At 45.8% G+C, this 27,092-nt stretch overlaps 1 protein-coding gene across 3 annotated transcripts in view; it reads left to right on the forward strand.

Annotated features, from left to right (window-relative positions):
* IFNAR1 (interferon alpha and beta receptor subunit 1) overlaps positions 1-27,092 on the forward strand; it is a 116,088-nt gene that overhangs the window by 17,517 nt on the left and 71,479 nt on the right. For 2 of the 3 annotated variants that reach the window (XR_010241572.1, XM_063956466.1), the window contains exon 2: positions 11,598-11,718. Coding sequence is in view for 2 of the 3 variants with exons in the window: in XM_063956466.1 (XP_063812536.1) it covers positions 11,598-11,718 (121 nt within the window). In the remaining variant the exon portion in view is untranslated. Of the gene's footprint in view, positions 1-11,597; positions 11,719-27,092 lie in introns of those variants that run through there. The other variant, XM_063956467.1, reaches the window with a different exon arrangement.

The raw sequence follows: 27,092 nt of genomic DNA on the forward strand, positions 1-27,092 counted from the left end.
GGGAAAATTATTAGTTAGCTGGTTTATTAGTATGCAATAATCTATTTGTTTTCGGTGCGGGGTATATTACATTTTTACAGATGCATACCTCCCAACTGTCCCAATTTTCGCAGGACAGTCCCTCTTTTTTTTTGGGGGGGGGGGGGGGGGGGGGGAGGGCGGGAACTGTCCCGCTGTCCCACCCGCAGGCAGCAGTGTCTAGGGGTGGGAGGGTCCTGTCACTCACCGCTCTGCTGTAGAGCAGCGTTGAATAGACTATGTGCGCAGGAGATGGAGGGTTTGGGGGCATGCCAGCAGCTCACAGAGCGCTGGCCTTCCCCCACTGTGGCGAAAACGGGAGGCGTGGCAGGTGGTTGCGACATTGCCGAAAAGCCTCCCCCTTTTACCGAGGCCATGCCCCCTTTTTAAAGTCCCGCATCTGTAATACTAAAAGTTGGGAGGTATGCAGATGGGATGTGATAAAATCGCCCAAACTCGCAATTGAATACATCACAACGATGCATCCGTTATCACATGCAGAGGTAGAGTTTGCGAGAAAGCTCTGTCCCTGCGAATCCTCTCCGCACAATTCTCTGGATATTTTTCACGAAATACCTCGAGAACGTGCTGTGCATGCAAAGAGCAGGAAGCTGGAGACCAGATGACCGGAGTCATGGAGGAACTCACCAGGTCACCGATCAGCGGTCCTTGGTTCCACAGCTTGCAAATTGGGAGGCCAATCCCGGGCCTTTTTTTTTCAATCCCGTATATCGAGATTGAAAAAAGGTTAATCTGGGATTCCCGGGATTAGGTTGAAGACCCGCCCACCCCAGACCAGCCCACATAAATACTCACCATTGTGGGTGGGAATGCTTGCAGGCAGCGAGGTGCGTACGGTGAGGTGCAGCCCGTGTGGCTGGCGTCAGACTGCGCAGCATGACCTCTGACATCATGTCACGCTGTGCAGAACGCACTGCTGGGGGCAGGGGGAGCCTGGCAGTGTCTGAGCCTCTTGAAGATGCTCAACGCTGCCCGGCTTTACAAAAACCAACAATGGGGCAGGCAAATTTCGCAATCCCTGGAATTGGAGCTTCCAATCCCGGTATTGAATCCCGGATGTTTTTTGGCCTAAATCCTGGGATCGCCCCTATCCCGGGATCGCCCTCCCTACTTGTAAGTGATTTAAAAAACAAAACTTTGATTAGCCTGTGGTCTCATTATACATACATGGCTGATCACAGATGCCGGCTCCCAACTGTCATAGAGGAGGAGGAGGAGTCGTGGAACCCGAGGGAACCATGGACAACGCCAACTCCAGATGGCATTGTCATCGCAGGGCTCCCTCCGGTATTTTTTCACAATTTATTTTTAGCAAATCTGAGCAGATGGCATTTCCCATTACAAGTATAGAAAATGTGATCTGCTTACAAAAAAAATGCCAATCATAGGGCTTGGAGTAGTTTTTCATGAAAACTGCTCCAAAAGCCCTTTAATACATTTCAGTGAAAATAAAACAACGTGGAAAGGGTGTGAAAACTCCCATTTTCACATTGCTGTAGTAAAAATAGTATTGATAAATAGGGCTCTAATTTCCTTTATTTTTAGGCTTCTTTTAGTGATCCAGCTGGGATAGATCAGAGTTACATATAAAGGAAAAATATTAAGGGCCCTACACACTGGCAGATAACACTGCGTGATATGAACGTTCTCGTTCATTAATGAGCGAGAACTCGTTCATATTGTTAAGTGTGTAGGCACCAACGATGCGCAATGCGTGGCCCCGCGCTCGTTCATCGTTGGTGCCCCGTCGCTTGTGCATGCAGGCCAATATGGACAATCTCGTCCATATTACCATGCATTGCTATGGAGCTGGGTGACGTCACCTCCCCCTCGCCGCCGGGTCGCCCGTCTGCCATGGCGGTCGGGCAGCTCGGCGGCGGGTCGCCGAGTCTGTAGGGCCCTTTAGTGTTCCTTGTGGATGGAAATCCCCTATCCCTAGTTTCACTTTCACTCTTACAGTTTTTCCTGCGTGGGTGTAAAGTAAAATTGGTTTTATTACACGTATAGGGTGTGATTATTATTGTTTTTTGTTCATCATCCTTACTGTTTCCTAAAATAGCAATACATACAAAGAAAATAACTTTTTTTTAAAGTCATTTATAAAACAATATCTATTTTTCTCTAACGTCCTAAGTGGATGCTGGGGACTCCGTAAGGACCATGGGGAATAGACGGGCTCCGCAGGAGACTGGGCACTTTAAAGAAAGATTAGGTACTATATCTGGTGTTCACTGGCTCCTCCCTCTATGCCCCTCCTCCAGACCTCAGTTAGAATCTGTGCCCGGCCAGAGCTGGATGCACCTAGTGGGCTCTCCTGAGCCTGCTAGAAAAGAAAGTATTTGTTAGGTTTTTTATTTTCAGTGAGCTCTGCTGGCAACAGACTCACTGCTACGAGGGACTGAGGGGAGAGAAGCAAACCTGCCTGCTTGCAGCTAGGTTGCGCTTCTAGGCTACTGGACACCATTAGCTCCAGAGGGATCGAACACAGGCACCTGTCCTCGATCGTCTGTTCCCGGAGCCGCGCCGCTGTCCCCCTCACAGAGCCAGAAGCACTGAAGTCCAGAGAAGACAAGAAGACTTCGAAAGCGGCGGCATGAAGACTCCTGTCTTCACTAAGGTAGCGCACAGCACCGCAGCTGTGCGCCATTGCTCCCACAGCACACTTACAAACTCCGGTCACTGTAGGGTGCAGGGCGCTGGGGGAGGGGGGGGGTGCCCTGGGCAGCAATAGAGTACCTTTTGGCTAAGAACACCCATATATACAGTCCTAGACTGTGTATATAGGGATACTCCCGCCATTTTTTACACGGAATTAGGCGGGACAGAAGCCCACCGCTGAGGGGGCGGGGCCTTCTTCCTCAGCACACCAGCGCCATTATTCCTTCACAGCTCCGCTGGAAGCAGCTCCCTGGGCTCTCCCCTGCAGTATCCAGGTACTCCAAGGGCAAAAGAGAGGGGGGGCACATAAATTTAGGCGCAAAAGAGTGTTTATAACAGCAGCTACTGGGTACACACTTATTAGTGGTAATCCCTGGATCATATAGCGCTCTGGTGTGTGCTGGCATACTCCTTCTCTGTCTCCCCAAGAGCCTTAGTGGGGTCCTGTCCTCAGTCAGAGCATTCCCTGTGTGTGTGCGGTGTGTCGGTACGTCAGTGTCGACATGTTTAATGAGGAAGGGTATGTGGAGGCGGAGCAGGTGCAGATGGATGTGGTGTCGACACCGCCGGTGCCGACACAAAATTGGATGGATATGTGGAAGGTGTTAAATGATAATGTGAACTCCTTACATAAGAGGTTGGACAAAGCTGAAGCCTTGGGACAGTCAGGGTCTCACCCAGGGCCTGATCCCACAGTGCAGGGGCCGTCAGGGTCTCATAAGCGTCCACTGTCTCAGTTAGTCGACACGGATGTCGACACGGAGTCTGACTCCAGTGTCGACGACGATGAGGCTAAATTGCAGCCTAAAATGACTAAAGTCATCCGATACATGATTATAGCAATGAAAGATGTTTTACACATTGCTGAGGAAATCCCGGTCCCTGACAAAAGGATTCATATGTTTGGGGAGAAAAAACAAGAGGTTACTTTCCCCCCTTCACATGAGTTAAACGAATTATGTGAAAAAGCCTGGGGATCCCCTGAAAGGAAGGTAATAATTCCCAGGAGGCTACTTATGGCGTATCCTTTCCCGACAACGGACAGGTTACGCTGGGAATCTCCTCCCAGGGTAGACAAGGCATTGACGCGCTTATCCAAGAAGGTGGCCCTGCCGTCTCCGGATACGGCTGCCCTGAAGGATCCTGCAGATAGAAAGCAGGAATCAATCCTGAAGTCTGTGTATACACATTCGGGTACTATCCTGAGGCCTGCCATTGCGTCGGCATGGATGTGCAGCGCAGTAGCAGCCTGGACAGATACTCTGTCTGAGGAGTTAGACACCCTGGACAGAGATACTATCTTACTGACCCTGGGGCATATCAAAGACGCGGTTCTGTATATGCGGGATGCCCAGAGGGACATTTGTTCTCTCAGTTCTAAAGTAAATGCAATGTCCATCTCCGCCAGAAGGGTCTTATGGACTCGGCAGTGGACAGGGGATGCTGATTCGAAAAGACATATGGAAGTTTTACCATATAAGGGTGAGGAATTGTTTGGGGACGGTCTCTCAGACCTGATTTCCACGGCAACAGATGGGAAGTCAAAATTCTTGCCGTATGTTTCCTCACAGCCTAAGAAAGCACCGTATTATCAAATGCAGTCCTTTCGTCCCCCAAAGAACAAAAAGGTCAGAGGAGCATCTGTCCTTGCCAGAGGTAAGGGAAAAGGAAAAAAGCTGCATCAGGCAGCCAGTTCCCAGGAGCAAAAGTCCTCCCCGGCCTCCTCTAAATCTGCCGCATGACGCTGGGGCTCCACAGGCGGAGCCAGGAGCGGTGGGGGCGCGTCTCAAGAATTTCAGCCACCAGTGGGTGTGTTCACGGGTGGATCCTTGGGCGATACAAATTGTGTCTCAGGGATACAAGCTGGAATTCGAAGAGACGCCCCCTCAACGTTTCCTAAAATCTGCCTTGCCGGCTTCCCCCATGGAGAGGGAAGTAGTGCTGGCGGCAATTCACAAACTATATCTCCAGCAGGTGGTGGTAAAGGTTCCCCTACTTCAGCAGGGAAGGGGTTACTATTCCACCATGTTTGTGGTACCGAAACCGGATGGTTCGGTCAGGCCCATTTTGAATTTAAAATCCCTGAACATTTACCTAAAAAAATTCAAGTTCAAAATGGAATCGCTCAGAGCGGTCATTGCAAGCCTGGAGGAGGGGGATTTCATGGTGTCGCTGGACATCAAGGATGCTTACTTGCATATCCCCATTTATCCTCCTCATCAGGAGTACCTCAGGTTTGTGGTACAGGACTATCATTACCAGTTCCAGACGTTGTTCCGGATTGGCCAAGAAGAACTTGGTACCTAGAACTGCAAGAGTTGCTCTTAGAGGACCCGTGGCCTCTGCCTCTCAGACAGGACCTGTTGCAGCAGGGGCCCAGTCTGTTCCAAGACTTACCGCGGCTGCGTTTGACGGCATGGCGGTTGAACGCCGGATCCTAGCAGAAAAGGACATTCCGGAGGAAGTTATTCCTACGCTAATAAAGGCTAGGAAGGACGTGACAGCAAAACATTATCACCGATATGGCGAAAATATGTTGCTTGGTGTGAGGCCAGGAAGGCCCCTACAGAGGAATTCCAGCTTGGGCGATTCCTACACTTCCTGCAGGCAGGTGTGACTATGGGCCTTAAACTGGGGTCCATAAAGGTCCAGATTTCGGCCCTATCCATTTTCTTTCAAAAGGAACTTGCTTCACTGCCAGAGGTTCAGACATTTGTTAAAGGAGTGCTGCATATTCAGCCCCCTTTTGTGCCACCAGTGGCACCATGGGATCTCAACGTAGTTTTGGATTTCCTGAAATCCCACTGGTTTGAGCCACTTAGGACAGTGGAGCTCAAGTATCTCACTTGGAAAGTGGTCATGCTGTTGGCCTTGGCTTCGGCTAGGCGCGTGTCAGAATTGGCGGCTTTGTCATATAAAAGCCCCTACCTGATTTTCCATGTAGATAGGGCAGAATTGCGGACCCGTCCGCAGTTTCTGCCGAAGGTGGTGTCATCTTTTCACCTGAACCAACCTATTGTGGTGCCTGCGGCTACTCGTGACTGGGAGGACTCCAAGTTACTCGATGTAGTCCGGGCTTTGAAGATTTATGTTTCTAGAACGGCTGGAGTCAGAAAGACTGACTCGCTGTTCATACTGTATGCATCCAACAAGCTGGGTGCACCTGCTTCAAAGCAAACTATTGCTCGCTGGATCTGTAACACGATTCAGCAGGCTCATTCTGCGGCAGGATTGCCGCATCCAAGATCAGTAAAGGCCCATTCCAAAAGGAAGGTGGGCTCTTCTTGGGCGGCTGCCCGAGGGGTCTCGGCATTACAACTTTGCCGAGCAGCTACTTGGTCGAGTTCAAACACTTTTGCTAAGTTCTACAAGTTTGATACCCTGGCTAAGGAGGACCTTGAGTTTGCTCATTCGGTGCTGCAGAGTCATCCGCACTCTCCCGCCCGTTTGGGAGCTTTGGTATAATCCCCATGGTCCTTACGGAGTCCCCAGCATCCACTTAGGACGTTAGAGAAAATAAGATTTTACTCACCGGTAAATCTATTTCTCGTAGTCCGTAGTGGATGCTGGGCGCCCGTTCCTAGTGCGGACTTTCTGCAATACGTGTATATAGTTATTGCGTAATAAAGGGTTTTTGTTATGAGCCATCTATTCAGTGAGGCTCAGTTTATGTTCATACTGTTAACTGGGTAAGTTTATCACAAGTTGTACGGTGTGATTGGTGTGACTGGTATGAATCTTACCCTGGGTTCCAAATCCTTTCCTTGTAATGTCAGCTCTTCCGGGCACAGTTTCCTTAACTGAGGTCTGGAGGAGGGGATAGAGGGAGGAGCCAGTGCACACCAGATATAGTACCTAATCTTTCTTTAAAGTGCCCAGTCTCCTGCGGAGCCCGTCTATTCCCCATGGTCCTTACGGAGTCCCCAGCATCCACTACGGACTATGAGAAATAGATTTACCGGTGAGTAAAATCTTATTTTTAAGATCTCCTGCTACTGCTGCGGTACCATTCCCATTACATCTAGTCCTCCTGTCTCTCCAAGTTGCTCAGTTCTAAAGTTATTGCTTTAGCGTTTTCCCATTTGGCGTCATTTTCAAGGGTAACAAGAATGGGAAATAAACGCACAGGAGCACTAGAGAATGCCTCTGCCCGTTACAGGTTCCTGAATTTCTGCCTAAATGTGACTTTAAAACGGTTGAGTCCTAACAATTAAAGTGAACCCAATAAAGCAAACAACACACAAAGGAATATTGGTTTTCATCCATTTATTGATCAGTATAATCCAGCATTCAATTTTTGTTTATTTATTGGGTTCTCCTAGCTATTTTTAGAACTGCGTTCAGCTTTTGGTAAACACCAGACATACTTAAATCATGCGGAAACCAGCATTTCAGAGCGACTTCACATTAATAAATAGACCCTTTAGGTAAAAAGCTGAACACCTTTATTTGTGCAGAATATTAATAAGGGTTCACAAACGTTATAGCACCACTGTTAACATGACTAACATTTTAATAAATATGACGAGGGGACACTGGCTTAGTACACTGGGGTATAGAGGCAAGTCTTAGTGGGAGCTGAATGAACCCCTATAAATTGTAAGCTCTCACGAGCAGGACCCTCTATCCTTGTCAATTGTTTGTTTATTATGTAACTTAGTCATGGGCATCGGTCGGTTAGTCATCAGTGCTTCATATCGATAACCTGAGACCATCAACAGAGAACCATCAATAGTTTGCGCCCATCGATGACCATTCCTGCTGTGGGCAGGATGAGACGTGAACCAATCAAGTGCAGAGTCAGGGCTAAGGTCTGTGTCTTTGTAAAAAGAGAACATTGTTGACAGGATACCATTGATGGCGGAGAACAATCGGATCTCTGCCATCGATGGCAAAATTATAGACCATCAGTAGCAAACTTTTTGGTGATTGTTAACCATCGATGATGAGCCCTAATGTCATGTACTGTCATATGCTGTGTATCCTATTTGGTATTTACACTCTGCGATGTGCTGCGGACTATTTGTGGTGCCCTATAAATAAAGGATGGCGATGAGAATAATAAAAATCCCCCACAATTAGAGTAATCAGGCATTTCTATTTAATGATCAGACTTGTCAGCACGATTTAAAGATCCCAGGTGACAAACACAGAGCACCAATAGATTGAATGTAATGTCTGGTAGAACAGGTAAATACATTACCTAGAATGATGTCTGCCTCGCAGCACTAATTTATGGGGGTTCCTATAGTAATAACAGATTCATTAGGGATATAACATTAGCAATAGTCTGTGCCGGGGGCTGCACCTGCAAGATGGAATCACAGACCCCACAACCACACAGCTATAAGTGTCTCCAATCTCCTCCTTGATCTATCTAATGACTTATCTCTAGACCGCAGATGGAATAGCAAGTGATACTAGATCAACTCCGTGTATGCAGCTACATTCTAATGCAGAGGCATATAGTAATGATAAAGAGGAAGCCCAATGGCATAGTGGTTACCATTGTTGAGGCAAAGGGTTTGATTTAATTCTTCTAAAGTTTCAATAATGCCCTCCGTGGAAGTCTCTGAACACTGTGATTATAAATGAATAATAATAATGATTACTTATAAGGAATCAATTTAATAAGTAAACGTTAATAACAATAGGGTTAATTCAGAGTTGATCGCAGCAGCGAGTTTAGCAGTTGGGCAAAACCATGTGCACTGCAGGGGGGGCAGATATAACATGTGCAGAGAGAGTTAGATTTGGGTGGGTTATTTTGTTTCTGTGCAGGGTAAATACTGGCTGCTTTATTTTAACACTGCAATTTAGATTTCAGTTTGAATACACCCACCCAAATCTAACTCTCTCTGCACAAGTTACATCTGCCCCCCCTGCAGTGCACATGGTTTTGCCCACCTGCTAACAAATTTACTGCTGCGATCAACTCTGAATTAGGCCCAATGTTCTTTTTATCTTGCGTCATTTAGAACTGTAGAATGTCCATCGAGACGGATTGTGCTGTACAGAAGTGTCATCTGTTTTGGTGAATTTAACATCAGAATTCATGTTTAGGTCATAATACAAACTTGCCATAGACCGTAAAACCAGCCCCCACCCCCCTCTCCAATCTGTGCCATGACCTTAGGTGGGCATGTAGCAATGTCTCTTTAGACACCCTTGTTATACTGTTACTAGTGACCAGGGACCGAGCAGGAGACTTGATGTAACACAAAGAGATTCTGTCTCGTGAGTGGAATTTCCCGTCTGCCAGTATCACTTTCCCTTTTACAGATTTGCAGTTCTCCAGGACATCTGTAAAATAATAATCATTTACTGCACATACTGTATGGGATATTTGGCCCAGATTTGTCAAGCCTTGGAGAGTGATAAATTGCACGGGTTTGGGTCATTTGGTCGACAGTCATTAGGTCGACTACTATCGGTTGACATGCATTAGGTCGACAGGGTCAATAGGTCAACATGGAAAAAGGTCGACATGATGTTTTTTTACTTTTTTGGGTGTCGGTTTCTTCGTAAAGTGACAGGGAACCCCAATTAGTGCACCGTGTCACCTCGCTGCGCTCGGCACAGGTTAACGTTCCCAATTGTAGTCCACGTAGATCGTAAAGTATGAAAAAGGTCAAATAATGAGAAAAAATTTGAAAAAGTCATGTTGACCTTTCTCCATGTCGACCTAGTGACAATATCGACATACTGCAATGTAAGCCAACTGCACATTGATAAAGTACCAACCAATCAGACTGTGAAGTCATTTTTCCTCAAATTTACCCTGAACCTACCTCCCACCAATGTCAGGGCATGTCCTCGTGTTCTATTGGGCCATGCACCATTGTAGTTTCCCCTCTTTGTACGGGTGGTCAACAGGTTGCCGACTGTTGGGATCCCGGCGCACAGTATACCGGCGCCGGAATCCCGACAGCCGGCATACCGACAGGTTTTCTCCGTCGTGGGGGTCCACGACCCCCCTGGAAGGAGAATACCGTGCCTGCAGCGTGGCGAGCGCAGCGAGCTAGCAAGGGGCTTATTTGCGCTCGCCACACTGTCGGTATGCCGGCGGTCGGGCTTCCGGTACCGGTATGCTGGTCGCCAGGAGCCCGGCCGCTGGCATACCATACCACACCCCTTTGTACAGTCTCTAATGTGTTTATATCCTTCTGGAGATATGGCCTCCAGAACTGAACACAGTATTCTAGATGAGGCCGCACCAGGGGTATGGGTCAACCAAACTTAGGTCGACAGTCATTAGGTTGACCACTGAAGGTCGACATGGGCATTAGGTCGACAGGTGAAAAGGTCGATATGAGTTTTTGTCCTTTTTTTGGTGTCGTTTTCTCCGTAAAGAGACGGGGATACCCAATTAGTGCACCGTTCCAATCGTAGTCCACGTGGATCGCAAAGTATGAAAAAATCCTAAAATTATTTCTTAAAAAAAACAACTCATGTCGACCTTTTGACCTGTCGACCTAATGCCAATGTCGACCTTCAGTGGTCGGCCTAATAATAATAACTGTTGATCTAAGTTTGGTCGACCTAGCGACCGTATACCCGCACCAGTGGCATTATTTCTTCTTTCTCTGTGCTACTGATTCCTATCCCTATGTAACCAAGCATCTGAGGGGGGTATAACAGATAGACAGTGTCTAGTTAGACAGTCAATACATAGACACCATATGTTAGACAGTCAGAAGGTCGACAGGGTCAAAAGGTAGAAAAGGTCAAAGGGTCGATATGAAAATGGTCGACATACAAAAGGTAGACACCATTTTTGTTTTACGGTTTTGTGGTTTGTGTGGATAGTTTTGTCATCTGGTTCCCCAATTGTAGAAAGGCATACCCTCGCGGGGCTCGCTTCGCTCGCCACGCTTCATGCTCGGTGGTTCACTGCGCTCACCACAAGGTTTATAATCAACTCTGTGCTGACATGGATAGCGAAGGTATGAAAAAGTCCAAATACATGTCAAATTTAAAAAAAAACCTTGTGTCTACCTGTTTTATGTTGACCTTTTGACCCTGTCGACCTAATGTCTGTCTAACATCCGGATACCACTTTTGGGGTACTCCACTGGTAATCTTTCCCTCCTGTGAATGCACTCCATTTACTATAACTCTCTGTTTTCTATCCTGCTACCAAGAATCCATTCAACCATCTTAGAATCCAATCCCAGTTACTCTAATAATGGATCATCCACACACACAATATTTAGTGCAGTTTAGAAGATATTGCTGCCCCTCCAATATTGATCCAGAAAGAGCCGGGCAGGCTGCGGCAACTGCTGACTCCACCTGACACCTCAGTGGATGCAGTTTGCCATTAGACGTCTCCCAGTTGTACGCTTTGTAGACGTTACAGACTCTGTCAGGGGAAATATTGTATCTCCTCCGCTGTGCAGACCCCGTGCTTGGTATGGTTCTACAGTTAGTGGTACGGGTATAGGGAACATAACTTGTGGGCTGAGGTTCCCCTGTAAAACTACATTCTGTGTAAACGGCATCTTGATAATATTTTGCTGGAAGAATCCGCAGTGTAATAACATTGTAGACCTCACAGATGCTTTTGCTGAGACTTCTTATTTGTCCCTGCTCCTCGCCCTAGACCAGGCATGTCCAAACTGCGGCCCTCCAGCTGTTGAGAAACTACACATCCCAGCATGCCCTGACACAGCTTTAGCATTCTCTGACAGCAAAACTGTGTCAGGGCATGCTGGGATATGTAGTTTCACAACAGCTGGAGGGCCGCAGTTTGGACATGCCTGCCCTAGACTGTGCCGCAGCTTTGTGAATTCTCTTACTGCGCCCCCTATGTGTCTGGCTGTGCTTGTGTTGCCTTCAGTCTGTATCTCTCCCGGCGGTCTCTCCATCACCAGACACCCTTTCTCGTCATTTTGCAGAACTGGAACCACCAAGTAACATTCAGATCAGAAATTATAACGGGAACCTCTCAGCATCATGGAGCTGCGATATTAGTGATGATGACAGCACGGAGGTGACCTTTACTGCCTTTTATCAGAAGTATGTTACGCTATATTGTTATACTACGGTGCAAGAATACATTACACTGCATACACTGAAACCTGACATACAGTATTCATACTATGTAAGCTGCACAATCAGAATAACAGATATAATAAAGCCGCAGACCCACATAGAAGATTAATTTTCTTGAAATAGCACGTTAAATACATTTTTCACCATGCATCAAATGATCATTGTCCCTTTTCCTAGCTGTTCTTGTACAAATCTGTATCTCCTATTCAAAATCTCTCTGGAAGGCAAAGAAAAATGGCTGTCAGTCAGTCTGCTCAACAGACACAGTCAGACGCAAAGTGCAGACGCCTGTTGCAGCCAGATGTGCTACATTATGCAAATGCAGGAATCTGTATGGCTTTATGTGTATGATTGCACCTCCTACTGTTTTCCTAACTGCAGCCATCATCCGTATCACACTGATCTGGCACCATGCTCGGTGCAACAGGCTTCCCTTCTCCATATGCATGCCTTCAACTATATAAGATGTCTGGCTACATTCCCAGGACTTTCCCCTTTCATTCCAACAAAACCATTATTTTCTCTGGCTGGGTCCACAGGATTATCCACAGGATAACATTGGGATATGCCGGAGCGACAGCGGAAATGGCACCAACACGGTCACGAGCTTTCTGGCCTCCCAGGATGCATCGGGGCTTCACCATATAATCCCGCCCACTGACTCAGTCAAATCAGTTTTTTGCTTGGTGCGGCAGGAGTCGGACCATGGTCACAGGGCTGCTGTAGATAAAGCAGCCTGAAGCTTTTATTATTTTATTTTTATAGTCTTACTATGTTTTTTTTTTTTTGAGTGACTTATTCCTAACAGCGTCTTAAACGCATACAGGAAAGAGTCGCTCCAACAACAACCCACCGGGTCGCAACAACGCTTACCTTCGCGGTACAGTGCTGTCTCGACAGGCGTCTGTGTCGGATGTTCTAGCAGGTCCAGCAGACGTAACCAGGCTGTGGCCGGAGCATGGGGTAAGGTAAGTCTATGGATTTCCTCTTACTAGGGGGGTCCAGACGCAGCTACACTGTATTCGGTGGAGACTACAAACAGTGTGTTGATGCGCCGAACACCTCGAGTGCGACAGCGCTACGCTCTAGGTATTATAGGCGCCAGGACTAGGTTGAGGCCGCGATCCTTAAAGTTTAAGTCAACAGGGTGAATCAGACGCTCTTCTGGCAGTCCCTCCTCCAAGTTCATGACCAGTTTCCGCGCGTCTCCCGTCCATGAACTGAATGACCTCACTTCCGTCTCAGACGCTACCACGAGGGTACTCGGTCGCAGCTTAGACGCTGCGGTTGTGTACACTAGAGATCCCGCCTAGACCGAGTCGCAGGCCTTAGCGTCTGCATACACGTGGAAGTCGCTGAGCGTCAGTGAGCGACCATGTCCTTCATCAGTTATCAGGAGCGGTAGTGTATATCAGTAGCGTCTGAATCCACTCAGCGTCTTACGAGCGTATTTGCTTGGATATGGAAGTGTGGTGAGTCTCCCTGTATCCCGCTCTACGGAGGAAGGGTATACAGTACTAAAAAATCTCTCTACTTGTTAGTATGAATTGTTAATTTTTAGTACATATTGCATATGAGATCTGTATATTACTGTGTTTTCTGCATGTTATGTTGAAAAAGACCCAGTTAAGACAGAAGTACAATTTTCTTACTTACTTGTAAGTTGTTATGGGGGTTGTATTCTCATATGACAATGTCTAATGCCTTAACATGTGACTGACTGCTAGTATGTGTGCTGACTTTTCTATGTCGTCAGTCCTGTTCTGACCTTCAAATCAGGTGCACGATTGTGGTCAGATTGATCTCACTTCTATATATCCATATATAGGTGATTTTCAGTCACAGATTGTGTAGTCATTAACAGATTATTACCATGTCTGTGAGCGGCAAAAGTGACAAGGAGAATTTATCAAGCACTCCTACATCCCTAACATGCTTATCTTGTAAGACAGGGTTAATTGGTATGAACCAGCTGGTCACTTATGAGGGGTTGTGTGCGAACTGTTTTGCTTTTCAGCAAAGTAAGAAACAGGATTTGGTTCAACAACCAACAGAGCCACCATGGAATATGTTCGCAAAGACTTTGTCTTCAATAGTGGACAGGTTAACTTCGGTAGCACCACCCCAAGGGTTAGGTTACACTATTAACCCATACATGCAGCTCCTTTCCTATGGTTTGGTTCCAGTAGCCTCTACAAGTAACAAAGGGACAGGTAAGACTAAGACAGATGCGATTATGTGGCAGACTACACAAGATCATACTACAGATGATGATACAGTATATTCAAATACTCCATATGATGATCAGTCGCAGAGTTTTAGTTCAGATGATGTAGCTGAACTTATTGACGCTGTGAAGGCTGTTCTCTCCTTGGAAGAGCCAGCCAAAACAGTGTCAAAATCGAAAGCACCTGCATTTAAACGAACAAAGACAGTTAAAACTGAATTCCCAGCGTCAGATGAGCTGACGGAAATGAGGGAAGAGTCTTAAAAGTCTAAGATTCCGAAAAGATGGAATTCTTATTATCCATTTCCAGCTGTGGATTGTTCGAAAAGAGAAGCTCCTCCAAAAGTAGATGCACATGTCACTAAATGATGTCACAGACAGAAGGGTAGATAGCTTCTTGAAAAATGTATTTCCTCTAGTAGGAGCAGTGGTAAGACCTGCTATGGCTTCGGCCTGGGTAGCAAAGGCAATGGGCGAATGGATAGAGGAACTAGAGAATGGCCTCTCTTCTCCTAATAGGGAGCAAGAGGATCTTTTAAGCTGTTTAAGACAATCTGCCCAATACTTGGAAGAAGCAGCAATTGATATGTGTACAGTTGCTTCTAAAGCTTCAGCCTTGACAATAGCCGCTCGCAGAGCAGTTTGGCTACGTACCTGGAAAGCAGATGCTGTATCCAAGAAAGAATTGGAAGCATTGCCTTTCATTGGTACTATATTGTTTGGGAAACCATTATCTGATATTCTAGAATCAGAGGCTGAATCAAAAAAGATCAGATTTCCGGCTACTTATAACCCTAAGACTAGGGGTTCAAAGTTTCACTCATTTCGGTGGCAAAGCGAAAGCTAAAGAGAAGTCTAAGCAGCCCCAGTCCAATAGATCGTCCAGGGGTAGGAAGCAATGGGCTAGTAGAAAGCCAGCTTCCAAGCCTGAACAGAAACCATCAGCCTGAAGAGACGGGCCTCCGCCTGGAGGATTCCAGGGTTGGGGGCCGACTCCTTCATTTTGCACACATTTGGCAACAGTCGACGACAGATGCTTGGATGCAGAAGGTGGTATTTCAGGGGTATGGGTTCCCATTCAGGAGGCAGCCTCCTCAAAGATTTTTTTGCACCAGCCCGTCTCGTATAGAGTCGAAGGCCAATGCCCTGCAAGAAGCAGTCCAAAAATTACTGCAGTCAGGTGTGATTGTCCCAGTACCTCCATCACAAAGGGGACAGGGGTTTTACTCCAATCTATTTCTGATCCAGAAGCCAAATGGGTCATATCGACCAATTATCAATCTGAAAATGTTAAACAAATATATTTGGATCCCAAGGTTCCACATGGAGACATTACGCTCCATAATGTTAGCTATGGAACCGGGAGATTACATGGTATCTCTGGATGTACGGGATGCTTACCTACATGTGCCTATAGCACTGTCTCATCAGTGTTATCTCATGGTTGCCATCCTCCAGGAACATTTTCAGTTCCAAGCCTTGCCCTTCGGGCTAGCAACAGCACCCGGGGTGTTTACCAAGATTATGCTGGTTATGGCATCTTATCTCCGCAAGCAAGGGATAAGAATATTCCCATACCTCGACGACCTGTTAATCCTAGCACATTCGCAGGAGGATGGCCTGCTAGTAAACAGACGCTGGCGAGATGGATCCGAATGGTAATATCAGAAGCTTATTCTCATGCAGATATCCCTACTCCGGCTAATGTCTCTGTTCACTCTACACGTAAGGTAGGTCCTTCTTGGGCAGCACAACAGGGTGCTTCAGCAGAACAGATTTGTAAGGCAGCCACATGGTCTTCCATAAACACATTCATTAGACATTATGCCTTGGATACTTTTGCCTCTCATGACGCAGACTTCGGGCGAAAGGTCCTCCTGTGTAATCAGGAGCGTCCCCACCACTATAACTGGCTTTGGGAATCCCAATGTTATCCTGTGTCAGGATTAAGGACCAGCAAGTCCGAAACGCGTTGGCAAAGAATCAGTGAGTGAAGCCCTGACGTCATCCCGCCTGCTCCAAACGGTTGTGAAGACGGGAGCGCGTGGACCAGCCGGCAGGACGCGATCCGCAAGAAAGAAGCACAGTCTGGACGTGACTGAAAGGTAGGCGGCACTAGGGATAGTTAGTTAGACTTTCCCACTGCAGCCGCAGTACGGACCAAAGTGCCGGCATCTATAAAAAGGACTCCCGCACAGGACTTCTCACATTAGCACGAAAGTGCTGTAAAACATTGCTCATTAACCATTTTTTCTTTTCACAGGTGTTTGCAAAAAATCTTTTATTATTTTTACTAATTCATTTTATACATTTAAGCGCTCCTGTCATTCTGTTTTATTGTTACTATTTCTTAAAGGAGCAGCTCCACAATACTTCCAAAGCGCGGGTTATCCATCACACCTATTGTAAAAAGTTTTTTATCACCTGCTGCTCTTTCACCATGAGTGTCCACATTACGCAAACACATAGAAACAATTTAGAAAGCATCTTTACATTTAACGATGCACCAGTAGATTCAAAGATAGAGGATGAGAGATTTTGTTCCTTATATCTTATGTTAGAAAAATTATATAATCAAGAAATTAGACAATGGTGGGAAATCACCACCCTATCTAAATATCAGGAATTAGGCCTAATTCCAAGGGGTTTACGGTTACAAAAAAATCCCACATTTGAACCGGCCCAGCCCAATTTCTTTGTTAAGTGGAATGACGTTTTAGATAAATGTTCAAATGAGCTTGTATCGTTAATAATAGAGGATAGAAAAATTTCTTTAGAACGGATTAATGTTAATATTTAAAAAAATGAGGACAAATTTGAACCATTAAAATCAATGGAGGATTTTAGGAATTTAATGACATTAACCAACGCAAAAATGCAAAAATTTGAAGAAGACATCATTAGTCAAAAACAAAGGAAATTCCAAAGAGACCATATAGAAAGCCAAACCATACAAAAAAATGAGAGAAGAAAAATGAATCAAATAATGGAAACAAATAGAAACACATACAGAAAACATACAAACCGCAGAATCAATATCAAATTAGGAACAATAAACAGAATTTTCAATTAAAGCAAAATATTCAAAGTACAAACCAAGGAAAGGGGAAAGATCCCTTAATTGACAGATACCCACATTCATCATTCCAGAGGAAAGATTATTTACCATACAACCCAAAGAACTTTACATATTCAAGAGAATCTCCAAAAGCACATCTCATTAGAAATTCATATCAGAAAGGAATAAACTCAGCCATTGCAGAAGAGAAATCACATGCATTGGCCCTCATGCAAAATATAGAATCACGGAATTCCAATGAACTGAAAAATGGAGCGAGATCAAAGAAGAGAGCTTATACAATGGAGGAGGATGATTTTGAAGATGAGGAAGATTTTTTAGAGTTTCTTACAGATGTAGAGAAACCCCCAGAAAGACTGAATCCATCAAGTTGCCAGAAAAAAACAAAGAACGGTGTTTTCCCCAGGAGAAGGGGTGTCCGGGGAGGCAAGTCGAAGAAACTTATGAAGAACGGTCCCACAAATGAAGGGATTTACAACTTGAGTAGAACCTCCCTTACAGATGAACAATTATCCCTGTTACGGAAAGGTCTTAAATTTTGCCCCCATTCAAACGCAAACCAATTTGATTTATATATCGATACCCACAGATTTATACGAAAACTCTGCATTAAGAAATTCTTCGCCCGCAAAGAAAACAATACTGAAGTGCAATCCTCAGAAAACCAGTTCAAACACACGGCATTGAAAACCACATCAAAAATTTTTCCGAATCACATTAAAGGTGCACATATAGAAACGTTCCAAAAACTAGTGGAAAAGGACATCAGAGCCATGACTGGTAAAGAAAAAAAGAAATTCAACCTCACAATATCTGAAAAAAATGCCCTGAAGGAGCTGAAACAGAATAAGGACATTATCATCAAGCCGGCAGACAAGGGGGGTGGCCTCGTGATCCAAGATAAGGAAGATTATGAAGCCGTAATCACAGACCTCCTAAAGGACAATGCTACGTATGCAGTACTAAAAGGAAACCCAACAGAGCAATATCAGAATGAATTAAAGGAAATACTGGACGAAGGTTTGGAAATTGGTATATTGACAAAAAAAGAATATGATTTTATATATACAAATCATCCGCTTTTACCCACTTTTTACCAATTACCTAAAATACATAAAGACCAAAAACATCCCCCGGGTCGTCCAATTGTATCAGGTATCAACTCACTGTCTGCAAATTTATCCAGATACGTAGATTCTTTTTTGCAAGAGGTAGCACAATCCCAAAAAAGTTATCTCCGGGACACAATACACATTTTACAGATACTAAAAGAAATCCAATGGGAAAATCATTTCATTCTTTGCACAAGTGAGGTCAGATCATTGTACACATGTATTCCCCACACAAAGGGGTGTGAAGCAATAAGATTCTTCCTTTCCACAGAGACATTACTACCTAATGCACAAGTTAATTTTTTGGTGACCTGCATCAACTTTATTTTACATCACAATTTTTTTTGGAACAATGGAATTTACTATAACCAGATACAGGGGACCGCAATGGGTAGTTCTTTCGCATCGGGGTATGCGAATTTATATGTGTCAAAATGGGAAGAAGACCATATCTGGAACAACAACCCCTATTTACAGTATATACAAACCTGGAAGAGATACATAGATGACCTGTTTTTCATCTGGAATGGTCCACAACAAGAACTTCACAATTTTTTGCAGTATATTAATAACAACTCTTACAAATTGGAGTTTTCATCAGTCACCAGTGATACCATGGTCATATACCTCGACTTTAAGATTTTCATACATAATAACACTATTCAAACAAGAACTCATACAAAGAACGTTAGTGGCAACAATACCATCTCCACATGTAGTAATCATCACATCAATCGGATAAAGAACATCCCAGGCGGGCAATTTCGACGATTGAAAAGAAACTGTTCGCAGGTAGAAACATTTAAGGAACAAGCAACACAGATGAAAAAAAGATTTCTTCAAAGTGGATACAAAGAGGAAGCATTAAATATGCAACTTGACCGGATTGCCAATATAGACAGAAATGAGACTTTGAAGTATAAACAAAGAGCACAAAAAGACTTTCAATTATCATTTATTACCCAGTTCAAAAGCCAACATCTAGCATTTGAAAAAATATTAAACAGACATTGGCATATTTTAGCACTGGACAAGGAACTAGCACCCATGATACAAGAGAAACCACGCATCATTTACAAAAAAGCAATCTCAATCAAACAGGAATTAGTAAAAAGCTTCATTCCCGAAGAGACCAGACAAAGAGAAGAAATTAAAGGCTTTTTCTCATGCTTAAAATGTTTACCATGCAGGACAGTGAAAAAATCATCAACTAAATCTGAAACAACGTTTACCTGCAATGCAACAAATAAAACCTATAAAGTAAAAGACAGAATAACTTATGAAACAGAGGGAGTAATTTATCTTCTGCAGTGCCCTTGTGGCCTACAATACGTTGGTCAGACTAAAAGAAAGCTCAAAATCCGTTTAGCAGAGCACATTTATAATATTAAAAAAGGACTACAAACTCATAGTGTGTCTAAACACTTTACAGATAAACACAACAAAGATCCCAGATTTTTATCCTTTTTGGGGATTCAACGAATCACATCCAATTGGAGAGGAGGAGACATAGTGGACAAGCTCAAAAGAGCAGAAGCAAAATGGACTTTTATTTTACAAACTCTGGAACCCACCGGTCTCAATATAGATTTTGATCTAAATTCCTTTTTATAATTTACTTCATAATTGATTTATTAAAAATATATCTTATACATTCACCTTTATTTTAACTTGCAAACACCTGTGCCTAATGAGTGAGAGAAAAGAATCTGATAATTTTATTCAGCTGTTTTTAACTTAACGAGCCTTCTCCAATCAAGCCAATTAAACAATAAAGCTAGATAAAGAGAACCTATTGGGAAGTGTCTCTATCAGCCAGGATTAAGGACCAGCAAGTCCGAAACGCGTTGGAAAAGAATCAGTGAGTGAAGCCCTGACGTCATCCCGCCTGCGCCAAACGGGTGTGAAGACGGGAGCGCGTGTACCAGCATCTGGACCAGCCGGCAGGACGCGATCCGCAAGAAAGAAGCACAGTCTGGACGTGACTGAAAGGTAGGCGGCACTAGGGATAGTTAGTTAGACTTTCCCACTGCAGCCGCAGTACGGACCAAAGTGCCGGCATCTATAAAAGGACTCCCGCACAGGACTTCTCACATTAGCACGAAAGTGCTGTAAACATTGCTCATTAACCATTTTTTCTTTTCACAGGTGTTTGCAAAAAATCTTTTATTATTTTTACTAATTAATTTTATACATTTAAGCGCTCCTGTCATTCTGTTTTATTGTTACTATTTCTTAAAGGAGCAGCTCCACAATACTTCCAAAGCGCGGGTTATCCATCACACCTATGATAATCCTGTGGACCCAGCCAGGGAAATAGACGTTATGGTAAGAACTTACCGTTGATAACGTGATTTCTCTTATGTCCACAGGTATCCACAGGGGTCCCACCCTGACGCACCTGATTTGAGGATCTTGAAAACCACTTAAACCTCTTCCCTCTTGTATGGAAGGGTGTGTATGTGTTTTCTTATCGCCTAAATAGGTTTCTACCTGATGCTCCTGCCTAATCGCTGTGGAAAGAACTGATTTGACTGAGTCAGTGGGCGGGATTATATGGTGAAGCCCCAATGCATCCTGGGAGGCCAGAAAGCTTGTGACCGTGTTGGTGCCATTTCCGCTGTCGCTCCGGCATATCCCAATGTTATCCTGTGGATACCTGTGGACATAAGAGAAAGTACGTTATCAACGGTAAGTTCTTACCATAACGTCTATTTTCGTGCATTTGCAAGGTAGCCACCCACTTGCTGACCAGAAACACCCATTTGAAGGATGGAGAGATCCACGGAGCTAACCAGACGCTCCTGTATCCTCCGTCAAGGTGCATACATGTGGTGTGGCGCATTCCGCAAATGCTTTTTGTGGCATGTGAAGTCTGCAGATATTTGCGAGACGTGTCTGCTTTTGGGCTTGTGTCCGATGCAGAATCAGGGCCAGACACGTGGGCTTTCAGCTAGCCTTGTAACCGCAGAGGGAGGGAGGAAGAGGAGGAGATCACAGTGCGGACAGAGCTCAGAGGGGTGTTCCAAACCCTCTACTCACTACGTAATATGCCGTGTGACTGTGGTTGCCATGGCATTCCAGAATCATAAGTCATTAATAGCAGCCTGAAAATAAATGGAAGAAAACATGAAATAATATAATTAGCTGGAGCTGTCTTCTTTCATTGCCAACAATTCACATACAAATGTGTCCTCTTACATCCTTGCTGCAGTCACGCTAAACAGCCCTTGAAGTCGCGCCGTGGGACTCTGTAGCGCTAAGCGTCTTTTTTTTGTGTTTGTTTTCTGTGAAAATGCGTCATAGATGGAAAATAATGTAATAGGACGCACAAAGAGTTTCTGCTGATTAAAATGATATGCCTATGTTCTGTGTGTAATTGCGGCTGAAACTGCATCCTAAATGCCACGTTACAGTGTTTTCCAGGAAAACACTTTAGCATAGCCTTTTGTATGCAAATACAGTCGCAGTCACACACAGAACATAGGCATGCTGCATATCATTTTAATCAGCAGAAACTGCTTGTGCGTCCTATTACATTATTTTCCATCTAAGATGCATTTTCCTGTAAAAAATTAAGAAAAAAAAGATGCTCAGTGCTACCGAATCACATGGCACTCACACGTTATGTGTAACGCGACTTGTAGCGCACAAAGCAAAGATGTAAGAGGACACATCTGTATATATGATTGAATTTGTGGTATTAACATCCATATTATATATTGAGAGTTTCAAGAGTCACTAAAAAGGCAAAAACTAATTCACTCTTAACAGGACATCAGTGTTATAAAGCAACTGTTTCTTGACAGGTTTATCCATGTATAAAAGTGACATTTAGGGGCCCTTACTCTGGTAGCTGTGGTTTACAGCACTTACCCATAGAGTCATATGGTGAAGTATGCATGAGTAACACTCTTGCTAATTTTTATATATGCAAATGTTCCAGAATATGTAATAGAGATTAGTTATGTGTAATGTAATGCCGTCAGTATCCCCTATTATCTAGTAAAGGGGTCATCATAAATGCATAATGGGGCTAATTCAGACCTGATCGTAGATGTGCCAAATTTATCACATCTACGATCAGTCACACAGACATGTGGGGGGACGCCTAGCACAGGGCTAGTCCGCCCCGCACGTCAGTCCCTGCCCCCCGCACAATTACAGAAGCATCACACATCGGCGATGCTTTTGTACATCAGGAGTAGCTCCCAGCCAGCGCAGATCCTGCGCACTGGCAGGGAGCTACTCGTCGCTGCCCGGGTTGCAGCGGCTGCGTGTGAAGTCACGCAGCTACCGCGGGAAGCCCCCCCACCCACCCGTCCGGGCACGCCTGCGTTGGCCGGCCCACCCCCTCCTGCCCAGAGACCGCCTCTGCCTGATTGCTGGGCCACGACAGCCGTCGGTTGTCTGGCATGCGCCGGCTCTGTTACATCACACGCAGCTGTCTGATTTATAAAAATGCCGGCGGTGCACCTGCCTCCGCTGCTGGGCTGCGCAGGGAGGGATCGACCATAGTTTGTTGCGATCGCCATTAGGATATACTGGATGTCACAGTTTATTCAGCATTCAGGGTTTTGTTGAATTATAGTTCTAAATGAAATCTTCTAGGTCATTACACAAGTAAATCAGCAACCATATGTTTTTTTAAATTCAATATAATGTTTCTCTAACGTCCTAAGTGGATGCTGGGACTCCGTAAGGACCATGGGGATTAGCGGCTCCGCAGGAGACTGGGCACTCTATAAGAAAGATTAGGTACTATCTGGTGTGCACTGGCTCCTCCCACTAAGACCCTCCTCCAGACCTCGGTTAGATTTCTGTGCCCGGCCGAGCTGGATGCACACTAGGGGCTCTCCTGAGCTCCTAGAAAGAAAGTATATTTAGGTTTTTTATTTTACAGTGAGATCTGCTGGCAACAGACTCACTGCAGCGAGGGACTAAGGGGAGAAGAAGCGAACCTACCTAACTGGTGGTAGTTTGGGCTTCTTAGGCTACTGGACACCATTAGCTCCAGAGGGATCGACCGCAGGGCCCGACCTTGGTGTTCGTTCCCGGAGCCGCGCCGCCGTCCCCCTTACAGAGCCAGAAGCACGAAGAAGGTCCGGAAAATCGGCGGCAGAAGACTTCGGTCTTCACCAAGGTAGCGCACAGCACTGCAGCTGTGCGCCATTGCTCCTCATGTACACCTCACACTTCGGTCACTGATGGGTGCAGGGCGCTGGGGGGGGCGCCCTGAGGTCAATATATGACACCTTGGCTGGCAAATCTACATCATATATAGTCCTAGAGGCTATATAGATGTAAAATTACCCCTGCCAGTATCACAGAAAAAGCGGGAGAAAGTCCGCCGAAAAAAGGGGACGGGGCTTCTCCCTCAGCACACTGGCGCCATTTTCTCTTCACAGTGCAGCTGGAAGACAGCTCCCCAGGCTCTCCCCTGTAGTTTTCAGGCTCAAAGGGTTAAAAAGAGAGGGGGGGCACTAAATTTAGGCGCAATATATGTATAAAAGCAGCTATTTGGGGAAAAATCACTCAGTTATAGTGTTAATCCCTGCATTATATAGCGCTCTGGTGTGTGCTGGCATACTCTCTCTCGGTCTCCCCAAAGGACTTTGTGGGGTCCTGTCCTCAGTCAGAGCATTCCCTGTGTGTGTGTGGTGTGTCGGTACGGCTGTGTCGACATGTTGGATGAGGAAGGTTATGTGGAGGCGGAGCAGAGGCCGATAAATGGGATGTCGCCCCCTGTGGGGCCGACACCAGAGTGGATGGATAGGTGGAAGGTATTAACCGACAGTGTCAACTCCTTACATAAAAGGCTGGATGACGTAACAGCTGTGGGACAGCCGGCTTCTCAGCCCGCGTCTGCCCAGGCGTCTCAAAGGCCATCAGGGGCTCAAAACAACACCCCGTTACCTCAGATGGCAGACACAGATGTCGACACGGAGTCTGACTCCAGTGTCGACGAGGTTGAGACATATACACAATCCACTAGGAACATCCGTTACATGATCTCGGCAATGAAAAATGTGTTACGCATTTTCTGACATAAACCCAAGTACCACATAAAAGGGGTTTTATTTTTGGGGAGAAAAAACAGCCACTGTTTTGTTCCCCCATCAGATGAATGAATGACATGTGTAAAGAAGCGTGGTTTCCCCCGATAAGAAACTGGTTATTTCTAAAAAGTTACTGATGGCGTACCCTTTCCCGCCAGAGGATAGGTCACGTTGGGAGATATCCCTTAGGGTGGATAAGGCGCTCACACGTTTGTCAAAAGGTGGCACTGCCGTCTTAGGATACGGCCACCTTGAAGGAACCTGCTGATAAAAAGCAGGAGGCGATCCTGAAGTCTGTATTTACACACTCAGGTTATATACTGAAACCTGCAATTGCCTCAGCATAAATAGTGCTGCTGCAGCGTGGTCTGACACCCTGTCAGATAATATTAATACGCTAAGACAGGGATAATAATATTTGCTAACATTGAGCATATTTAAGACGTTGTCTTATATATAAAGGATGCACAGAGGGATATTGCCGGCTGGCATCCAGAATTAATGCAATGTCCATTCTGCCAGGAGGGTAGTAGAAACCCGGCAGTGGACAGGTGATGCTGCATTTAAAAGGCACATGGAGATTCTGCCTTATAAGGGTGAGGAATTGTTTGGGGATGGTCTCTGGGACCTCGTATCCACAGCAACAGCTGAAGAAAATTTTTTACCTCAGGTTTCCTCACAAAAGCCTAAAGAAAGCACCGTATTTTCAGGTACAGTCCTTTCGGCTTCAGAAAAGCAAGCGGGTCAAAGGCGCTTCCTTTCTGCACAGAGACAAGGGAAGAAGGAAAAAGCTGCACCAGTCAGCCAGTTCCAGGATCAAATATCTTCCCTCGCTTCCTCTGAGTCCACCGCATGACGCTGGGGCTCCACAGGTGGAGACAGGTGCGGTGGGGGCGCGTCTCGGGAACTGCAGGGATCAGTGGGCTTGCCCACAGGTGGATCCCTAGGTTCTGCAAGTAGTATCACAGGGATACAGGCTGGAGTTCGAGACGACTCCCCCTCGCCGTTGCCTCACATCAGCCTTGCCTGCTGCCCTCGGAGAAAGGTAGTACTTGCGGCAATTCACAAGCTGTACTTCCAGCAGGTGAAATCAAGGTACCCCTCTTTCAACAAGGCCGGGGTTACTATTCCAAAATGTTGTGGTACCGAAACCAGACGGTTCGGTGAGACCCATTCTAAAATTGAAATCCTTGAACACTTATATACGAAGGTTCAAGTTCAAAATGGAATCGCTCAGGGCGATTATTGCAAGCCTGGAAAATTTCAGGGTATCACTGGACATCAAGGATACTTACCTGCATGTCCCTATTTACCCTCGTCACCAGGTGTACCTCAAAATTGTGGTACAGGATTGTCATTACCAATTCCAGACGTTGCCGTTGGTCTGTCCCCGGCACCGAGGGTATTTACCAAGGTAATGGCCGAAGTACTTATCCCGTACTTGGACGATCTCCTTATAAAGGCGAGGTCCAGGGAGCAGTTGTTCGTCGGAGTAGCACTATCTCGGGAAGTGCTACAACAGCACGGCTGGATTCTGAATATTCCAAAGTCACAGCTGGTTCCTACGACGCGTCTACTGTTCCTGGGTATGGTTCTGGACACAGAACAGGATAAAAAAGGGTTTCTCCCGGAGGAGAAGTCCAAGGAGTTGGCGTCTCTAGACGGAGACCTCCTAATACAAATACAGGTATCGGTGCATCTATGCACGCAAGCCTTGGGAAAGATGGTAGCTTCTTAGGAAGAATTTCCATTCGCCAAGTCCCATGCAAGGAGCTTCCAGTGGGATCTGTTGGACAAGTGGTCCGGGTCGCATTCTCAGATGTATCGGCGGATAACCCTGTCTCCAAGGGCCAGGGTGTCGCTGTGGTGGTGACTGCACATCTTCTAGGGGGCCGCAGATTCGGCATACAGGACTGGGTCCTGGTGACAACGGATGCCAGCCTTCAAGGCTGGGGGGCAGTCACACAGGGAAGAAACTTCCAAGGCCTATGGAAAAGTCAGGAGACTTCCCTACACATAAATGTTCTGGAACTTTGGGCCATTTACAATGCCCTAAGTCAGGCTAGACCCCTGCTTCAACACCGGCCGGTGCTGATCCAGTCAGACAACATCACGGCGGTCGCTCATGTAAACCGACAGGGCGGCACAAGAAGCAGGATGGCGATGGCAGAAGCCACAAGGATTCTCCGATGGGCGGAAAATCATGTGTTAGCACTGTCAGCAGTGTTCATTCCCGGAGTGGACAACTGAGAAGCAGACTTTCTCAGCAGACACGACCTCCACCCGAGAGAGTGGGGACTTCATCCAGAAGTCTTCCAACTGATTGTATACCGTGGGGAAAGGCCACAGGTGGACAGGATGGCGTCCCGCCTCAACAAAAAGCTACAAAGATATTGCGCCAGGTCAAGGGACCCTCAGGCGATAGCTGTGGACGCTCTGGTAACACCGTGGGTGTACCAGTCGGTGTATGTGTTCCCTTCTCTGCCTCTCATACCCTGGGTAATGAGAATAATAAGAAGGAGAGGAGTAAGAACTTTACTCATTGTTCCGGGTGGCCAAGAAGAGCTTGGTACCCAGAACTCCAAGAAATGATCTCAGAGGACCCATGGCCTCTGCCGCTCAGACAGGACCTGCTGCAGCAGGGGGCCTGTCTGTTCCAAGACGTACCGCGGCTGCGTTTGACGGCATGGCGGTTGAACGCCGGATCCTGAAGGAAAAGGGCATTCCGGAGGAAGTTATCCCTACGCTATTTAAAGCTTGGAAAGAAGTGAACGCAAAACATTATCACCGCATATGGCGGAAATATGTTGCGTGCTGTGAGGCCAGTAAGGCCCCAAAGGAGGAATTTCAGCTAGGTCGTT

Source organism: Pseudophryne corroboree, chromosome 2 (genome assembly GCF_028390025.1).
Source record: "Pseudophryne corroboree isolate aPseCor3 chromosome 2, aPseCor3.hap2, whole genome shotgun sequence".
Classification (NCBI taxonomy): Eukaryota; Metazoa; Chordata; class Amphibia; order Anura; family Myobatrachidae; genus Pseudophryne; species Pseudophryne corroboree.